We start from the raw sequence: 8,934 nt of genomic DNA, 5'->3' as shown, positions 1-8,934 counted from the left end.
AAAAACATAATAAATTGACATGAAACAGGGTTCCTCTCTTTAGCATTAGCCTTTTATTCGACCCAAGATAGGCAACTGAAGCACAGCAGAGAAACAGATAAAATGAGCTTCTGGATACGCAGACTTCCCTTTAGTTTCCACTTTAGCGCACGCATTTAAATGTCCTTAAAGACAGCTCATTCCCCCAGTTTGTCACTGAAAGTCTACGGGCGTGGATGTTTGAGTGACACCTGGATGATGGTCTTGAAGCAGCGACGTAGTCTCTGTCTGGATGCTGCAAACTTGGAGGTGGAGGAGGTGTGGCAAAAAAGAGAGATGAGGAACAAGAGGAGAGCGCTGTTGTTCCGTCACAACTCAGCGTGTCCGGCTCAGTCAGTGTATTGTTGAAAACGGGAGGGTCGGGCTACATTCCGCATTAGTTGCAGAAGTAGTGCCATCATTGAGGAACTTGGCCGCAAAGTTTCGTTGGGATTGATTCGTTTTATGAGAGCTGAAGGGGCGAGCGAATGGAGAAGCACAAAGGTAAGAGGAGAGGTTTTGTGTCAAGAACATGAGAAAGGGCTGCTGACTTCTCGGGTGGGATTGGTGACACTGCTTTCTTGCGAACTATCTCTTTATGCATATATTTTAAACAGTTGTAATAAAAAGTGGTACTGTGCAACACGCAGGGTAGACAAAAACAGGCTTGCGGTGAATAATTACTCGGGTTTTTACATGGGAGAATCTACTGCTGTGACTTTATATACTTTCGAAATGAAAGATTAAGAAAAGCATCTTCAGATAAAAGTTGTTTCGGTTGTGCTTGTTCTGTTCTGCTGTGCTGGAATAACACACTGTTTTCAACATGTGGATCATTTAACTGTCGGTCACCTGCCACTCATTAAGGATGTAACCAAAATAACCCGGGACACGAAGATGGCTTTTCCACGACCATTCAAAGTTGGGTTCCATAAAATTGTTTACACTGTGGCTTCTGATGAATTCCATTAGCTGCAACATCGTTCTCACAGCATTCCTCAAATTCCTGTGGTTATTTGCTCGCGAGGGGATGAGCAAGGTCGTTTTAATGCTTCCTGATTAACACAATCAGAGTTTAAAATAAAGTTAGGTGAATCTCACCTCGCTTGCCTAACTGCAAAAGAAAAAAAAAACATCGCTCTTTGGACCTCTGCACTGCTGAGAGGAGTGACTGTCCGACTCCTGGCTGGAGTAGAAACAATGGCAACTAGTCAAAAAAGTCTTGCTCCCACATTCCCGTTTACCAGCTGACTGGTGAGCCCAGACTGCTAACTCCCACAGCCCATCAGATTACACAGTCAGTGTTTCAAGCAGCCACTTACAGAGGTGTTTTATGCGTATGTGCATTTTTCACCCACTGTGGGAGAATACCAGCTGAGGCTTTTGACTGATTTTTTTCTTTTCTTTTCACATATCCCTTATGTTTGTTTTTGTCTTAGCTGAACACAGATATATCTGGAAATGTTTTTATTGGGCTCGGAGGAATTTTCCTCTCTTTTGTTACACGCCATTCCTCCCAAGATTATGACAGATTATTTGACAATGACAAAAACATCAATGATATAATAACACGTAATAACATGTAATAACATCCGTCGCCCTCATGAAACAAACAGTGATGTTGTCATGTTTTAGGACCGATGATATTACAGCGATCGTCCACCAGGGGAGCCACGTTGCTCACTTCACCGCCTGCTGTGTGTGTGTCAGTGGTTTTAAAAGTAGTAAGAAGTGAGATTTGCACCACTTTCATTTGATGCCTATCAGGTCATCCTGATAGGGGATAAAGGTGTTTAAAATGCCAATGATTCGATGAATTATGAGTCAGCAATGAAGGGGAGGCAGGGGCAACAGACTTGCAGTGGGGATGTAATTGATTAGAGAAGGGCAGAATTGGGAGGGTAAGAAACAGGCTGCAGAGAATGAGTCGGTGTGTTCAGGCTGAAAAAATGGAAAAAAAGCTGGACTGCACCTCTTTTGGCAGCGCACTAGGACAATGAATTAGATACTAACAGCCACAGGCAACCATTGGAGGGGGTACAGTAAAGGGAAACCTGGGAAAATTCAGGGAGGCCAATGACAAGGAAAGGTATTATTTAGTATTCTGGAAATGTTTCGTGCTTCTGAAATCTGACTCGTGCCGGTTTTCTTCCAGAGAAGCAGCCCAGCAGCTCATGCCACTGATTCTCACACCTTGTGCCAGAGATGAGGATCGAATTAGTTCAGCCACCTGGAGCTTTGTTTGATTTCCATGACCTCTGGGCTGTCGTGAGACATATTTGGGAATCGATTATTACAAAAGAGAACGCACACTTCTGCAGCTCAGCCAAGAGACGCTTAGAGCCCTTCTTACTCAGCCATTGGCCCTGAGCTCGCTTTGCCCTGCACCTGATTAAAACCCACATGATGGTGTTTTAGCCCACAAAATATTAAATAATCAGAGCGGTCGAAATAGTTATACAGTCCTCTTTTTTCACAGATTACTTACTGATACCAGATGTCTTGTTAACTGTGTCTTTATCAGCTGATAAATGGATGAAGTCCTTAGACACCCTCATATTTTCATAGTATTGGCTTGACATAGAAATTATACATTCATAATATACAAGTGGAACTATAGAAATAATTAAAGTGTAATTCCACTAAATGTTCCCATAATGGGAATAGAAGCATATGTTTATTTTCATCTAAGATCCTTTCCAGTATTTATTATCTTCATTTCCTTGTCAATCAACGGCTTCCACCTAATGCCCTTGTTTATTTAGCCTTCCATGCTAATATGGATCCCAGCAATTTGTGCCTAAAGCTATATGCTACATATGCCTGTCTTCCAGTTCTTCACAGCTGCGTTTCACCCATAAAGGCGACGGCTTCTTTTCTCGCCTCAGCCATCAGTCTTCTTCTCCAGCAGTGATCTGCCTCTGTGAGCAGTTCCAAAAGAATATGCAAGTAAAATGGAGGCATGCTGAAAGATGTGCTTGTGGACATTGTTGGTTTAGAAGATTATGCAGAAGACTCACAGATTGAAACTGTGTGAATCTGAGGAGTGGTGGAGCATAGTTTTTAAAAGTTTTAAAAGTTTGCAGTAAAACAAGAATGTGCTGCCATGCGAGTGAAGTGATATTTAGGTGAAATTAGTGGAGAGCCCTCTACAAGCTGGAGCAAAGGCACCCCTAAAGGCACAGGTAGCTGTAGGATTTGGACCCACAGCACAGTCATATTGGTGTTCAAACAGGTGCAATGTTTAGTCAAGAAGTCCCTCATTTACCAAATGAGAACCCATTAATATCATTTGTGGTCATTTTGCTCAATTCAACAACGAGTGCTTGTATAACACAGTAGTGACCAAATCTAATGTATTTTTAACCATAAGTATTTGTGTGCTGTGTGTGGCTGCAGTGAAAGACGCTGTGCACAAACCACTAAATGCTGAAAAGCTATTTTCACTTTTCTTAATCTGTGTATGCCAGTAATGGCACACTTTTTATTACAGTGCCACAAACGCCAAACCATGAAAACATCTTCAAGTTCAAAATCCCATAATTTATCAAATGAAAGGAAGGGATGGAGTTGGAAATAAAAAAATTCATTGACCTTAATTCACATATTGTTTTTTGAACAGTTTTACAAATCCAAAAGGCACCGATCCCCTCCTAAATGTCTTTTTAAGCCGGTATCACCATATTAGCATGCTCTTCAGTCTGTCAGCACAGATCATGCCAATCAATTTAAGGTGCTTTTCAGCGCAGCTTAACAATATGAAACTGTCAGTGGGTCTAGTGGGTTTGACCTGCTATCAGCTCAGCAGTAGCTTGCTTAGATGTAGACCATTAGAGCTGGCATGGGGTCTCCTGGTTCACTCGTATGTGTGTCATGGGATGAACTTGCCAACGGGGAGTGAGTGAAGTGTGGGTAATTCAGGAAGCTGGATGAGGCTATAAAAATGATGAAAAGAAAGGCGGTCTTCCTGTTCTGTGTGAGTTTGGCTCTTTTTGCCCTCTGGCTTGCACTCTCGCCCATTTTTAACACATCAAACGTGTCTTTGGTTTATGGATCCAGCTCTGGATCAACCTGTACTTTGTTTGCTTCTCACCAGGTACACTTTTGTTGGAGAAGGTACACTTGTAATCACACACTCATATGCACAGTCTCTCCACGAAGGCCTTCTTGGCAGCCTTTCTGTGGGATATTTAACTAAGCGGAGAAACTTTAATGTGGCTGGACTGAGGCTGGGAATTGCCGCTTCTAGGCTGTCACTTTTTTTTGTATCATTGAGTCAAGAAGTTTGACACATTCTTAAAGCTTTGTCTTTTTTTCTGAATTAATCAGTTTAGCGCTACTCACTTAAAAGCCACACAAAGTGTTACATACATGCACACACACATCACACCAGAGAACGGCGGTGTGAGGAAAGCGTCTGAGGGGAAGCAGTGAGGGGGTTTGAGTGAAGGATGCAGGCGGGATGGTGGATTAAGAAGGGGATGTGGAACCTCACTGAGCCTCCTCTGCCTTATGGCCCAGGGGCTGACAGATATTTCATCTCTGAGTGTGTTTGTGAGAAAGGCCAAAGGCAAGGAGAAAGTTTGTTTTGGAGCAAGTCTTATGGTACAAAGTTAATGTAATTTTTGGCTGCCTGGAGAATGTAATTCTAGGCTGAATTTAGCCTATTTACTAGGTATTTGTTAATTAGCTAGCTATGCTTTGGCCCATCTACTGTTGCATGCTTAGCAAGGAGAGGGAGACAGCAGTGTCTAGGCAGATTTATCCTTAGGTTTGCACTTGAAGCAACCCCTTCAATGGATCCACTGTTGATTAAATCATGATTAGAGCAGCTTAGAAGATGGTGTTTTGAATCATTAGTCTCTGTTTATATTATAATTTCTGAGCATTATTAAAATTCCAGCGCATTAAAAATGTCAAATTAAGCCAACAACTCAGACACTAAGCTTCAGCGATGAGCCAGATTTCGGCATCGTTTTTATTTTCTCCCCGAATCTCATGTATACGCAGCCTCACAGACACAAATTTGCAGCATCACATCTTTAATCCGACGAGTCGACTCTTCAGCTTTGGCGTTTATCTGCACTGTCTACTGTAACCTGCATTGAATCCTAATCAAGACAAAATTCTGTAAGCAGAGCAAGGCCTCTTCCTAAAATCAACAAAGATTTACTTGGGCTTTTAGAGGCCATTAGCATGCTTCAGCAGTGGAAAAACTGCCTGATTTCTCCAAGGGCTCAGATGTAAGCCTCAATATAAATGAGATGGCACAGATCTAAAGAAAGACCGCCAAAAAAAAAAGAAAAGAAAAGAGTGTAAAGAAAGTTGAAGCGTGATTCGAATAAAGGCAAGATTCAATAGTTTGGGCAGAGGGAAGATGAAAGAGGAGACACTTGAAAAAGAAAGTGGAATGACTCTTGATAAGTGGCTTCTTTATAACTTCTTTCATCCTTATAGTTTAACACCTCAATGGGAGGGTCAGCATGGAGAGTTTGCCCTTGTGAGCTTTGTGCGAATTCTTCTTCAGCTCAGAGTCTTATGTTGTCATTCGCCCATGCCGTGCCCACTCTCTTTTACCTTCTTAATTATATGACACTGTTTCTTTGCAGGTTGTTCCTCCTTCCTTGTTCATGCTGTTATTTTTATCCTCCAAAACGAAAGGAAAAAAATACCAAAACAAATAGTTCTCCATTGTGAGCAGTCATGACTTCAGGTTTTTGTTTCTATCAAAGACTTGGGAGCTGATTTCACTGATCTGTTCCTGTTTTTTTTAGAGAGGGGTGTGTGTGTGTGTAGTGCAACAACATGCTGCAGTGTTCAAATCAATCGACTATTTGGGCTCTTGGCTATAATAAGACTGCTGAACGCTCTCAAGCCTTACATTTTTATCAATTCCTCTGCAAAACTCTTCCTCAACCTCTATCACCTTATCAGAAAATGAGACTGCTGCAGATTATTTTTGGAGCACTTTAAATTGAACCATGTTTTATATTTTGTATTGCTGAAGAAAACATAGAAATTATGATGATGAACAGCCAAACAGAGACTTTTTGAACAAAATCCAGTCGCTTCCAAATTATTTAAATTTACATATGTGACAAGTAGCAAAATGTGTTGAGCCTGACGACCAAAACATGTCGCTACAAGACCAGCTTGTAGTAACAAGGCTCGGTATGAATAGGCTTGTTTTTTTTGTATTTTGCTTTCATCTCATTCAGTACTTTGAAACAAGTCCTTGGACCTGAAAGTGCTACTGTAGTCAGTCCTTCTGGGTAGTTAGCTTTGCATTACACAGAATTAAAACCCACAACTACTGGTCTCCATGGCCTCACCGTGCAATGAGCAGTGACGGAAGTGACTAGGATGTGAAAAAACAAAAAACCCCACATCTCAGTGGTTTTTGAACACTGCTACATGCTAACGTAGGAACTTGTAATCACTGGTGATCTTCGCTATTCCTTTGTGTGTTCTTATTATGTTGTGACTATATGTAGGTGCAAAGACTTTTTGTGTTCTTTCGGCGTCCCGTTTTTAGATATATGGTCCAGATAAAACACAATATTTGCTCTCAGAGGTGAGGTTTGTTCTTTGTACATTGACTTTATGCTGAAATTCAAAGGCATTTTGGCATAATGGTACGCTGCATAGACCTGTGATGGCTTGCTTTTAACCTGGAGAATACTTAACGCATCTTTTTCATGGGACAAGGTGACAGCTAAGAGTGAATAAAAGGTTGTAAGTTCCAAAAATGCATTTATTTATCATGTGCTAGTCCATTAGGCATCTCAGGGAGGGCTAGTAAGGCTGTACGATATCACCAGTCATATTTTTGTGTGCCTCAGGTTGGCACTGATTTGTTAATACAACTTTTCATTTCTCTCTTTGTCCTTCAGTGTTGCTATCAGACATTTACAGCCCCCTTTTTTTTCTGAATTCATCAAGTCAACTCCTTCTTTCTCTTCTGTGGTTTCTATGGAAATAACACCACAACACAGCTTGGATTAATCCAGCCATGTCGGTCGCAGTCTCTGTCCAACAGCTGAACCCAGCATGTTTCACATAGAAAAAAACGTGCACCTGCCAATTTGGATGAAACACCAATCAAATTGTTGTTTGATCCTTTATTCATCAGTGAATTATCTGCCACTCTCACCAAAGAAAGAGCAGCCTGGAACAAATCAATCACATGCAGCTCTTTGGTTTTTTGGGGGTTTTTTTTCCAGTTGTGCACATTTTTCGCCTGATACAAATCAGCTCTGCTTCAGTCGTTTTTTCGTGTCTAGTGGAGCAGAAGCACTTTTAAGTGTGTGACAGGGCGAAAAGCACATTACAGTCCAAACGTTTTTACTGTGACTTTGGCTACTGGTTCCAATTCTCCTTCTTGCCACCACTTCCCTTTTGGGAGTCGTAGCTCTGTAAGTGTCAGTCACAAGGCTAATCAGATCATCGAGCCGGCGTTTGGTGTCATTTCATGCAAATTAGTTTTTACTAGATTTTTCCAAAATAGAGCGATCCTCTAAAATGGATTTATGTAAGTTTATAAGCTCTTTTTCATATCTGTAATATTTAATGTCATATATTCATGTTTGTCATGGATTGAACTTCTTTGCTGTTTGTGTTTACCAATTCATAGAGATCAAGTCTTGATTGGTTGATTGATCGTTCATTCCAGTAACAAGCAAGAAATCACAATTTGGCTTACTGAACTTGTTGAACATGGATTTATTTTATTTTTAATCAGTTTTATCTCTGGTGTTTTGTGTGACATGTCATTAGTAGAGTGCATAGTGTGAGTGTGAGTCATAAAATATGTCGGGAGAAACGGTCACACCTGCTGTGGTGAGACTCTTCTTCCTGCTAAATACGTTGTGATCTTAAAAACAAATCAGATAAAGAAGATACACCTCTGGATTTCAAATCTAATGGTGTGGTAAATGGATGAGTAAACGCTGGGTGAGATGGATGTAGACTCATGTGGAAAAAAGAAAGCGCACCCTCTTTCACTTCTAAGGTTTTATGCATCAGAACATTCTGTAGTCTAGTAAATACAAACTCAAATGAAAAACAACACATGACATATTACACTGTTGAACTTGAGCCCTTTTCTGTGTGATGCTATCAGTCTCTCGCATCTTGAGGAGGAATGTGCCTCACTCTTCTTTCCAGCATTGCTTCAGTTCATTAAAGTTTGTGCGTATTTGTTGGTGCACACCTCGCTTATGCTCCTGCCACATTTTAACTGGGCCAGGGTAGCCTTTAGTGGGCCATTGCACTTCCATGTTGCATTATGTCATTCGAGCCCAGTCGTAGCTGTTGGATAGATGGCCTCACATTTGACTCTAGAATACTTTGGTATACAGAGGAGTTCATTGTTAACTCAGTGAATGCAAGGTGGATGCAAAGGTAGGTCCTGTGGGTGTAAAACAAGCTCATCGCACCTCCACCACAGTGTTCGTCAGTTGTTATGAGGTGTTTGTGCTGAAATGCTTGGTCTGTTGCAACTGTGCAAATATAAACCGTACTTGTTCAGCTTAGACTGAATAAGTCACTGGGATGAGCGATGAAACGTTTCTCCCACTCAACACGCTACATCCAGATAAACAGAAACAACGTTCCGGTGTCTACTTGTTCAGTCTTCTTCTAATGCACTGTTATGAACTTTATCCTGCTGACTGAGAGTGAATTTGGGGTTTTTTCTAGTTCCTTTGAACATATCTTGGTCTGACCTTGGACTAAGTTTGCTGGGATGTCCAGTCCTGCGGATGGTAGATGGACTGGTTTTTATGTAGTGCTTTTCATCTCTACCTGAGCACTCAAAGTTACACAACACTTATATACAAAGTTATCCATTCACAGCAATTCATAAAAGATCTTTTTTTCTATGCTTAAGTGCATTCTGTCTAACATTCAGACAGA

The 8,934-nt window shown here is 41.1% G+C and overlaps 1 protein-coding gene across 4 annotated transcripts in view; it reads left to right on the top strand.

Moving 5' to 3' along the window:
* The first annotated feature begins 216 nt into the window (after window positions 1–216).
* The window catches only part of afap1l2 (actin filament associated protein 1-like 2), a 45,490-nt gene continuing 36,772 nt past the window's right edge, over window positions 217–8,934 (top strand). Inside the window, exon 1 of one of the 4 annotated variants that reach the window (XM_005928161.3) lies at window positions 217–522. In XM_005928161.3, coding sequence (XP_005928223.1) covers window positions 507–522 — 16 coding nt within the window. In that variant the 5' untranslated portion in view covers window positions 217–506. The other 3 variants (XM_005928159.3, XM_042223301.1, XM_042223303.1) reach the window with 3 other exon arrangements.

The sequence above is a fragment of the Haplochromis burtoni genome, unplaced genomic scaffold, assembly GCF_018398535.1.
Source record: "Haplochromis burtoni strain Fernald_Lab_line unplaced genomic scaffold, NCSU_Asbu1 Contig_108, whole genome shotgun sequence".
Classification (NCBI taxonomy): Eukaryota; Metazoa; Chordata; class Actinopteri; order Cichliformes; family Cichlidae; genus Haplochromis; species Haplochromis burtoni.
This window is presented reverse-complemented; position numbering and strand designations above follow the sequence as displayed.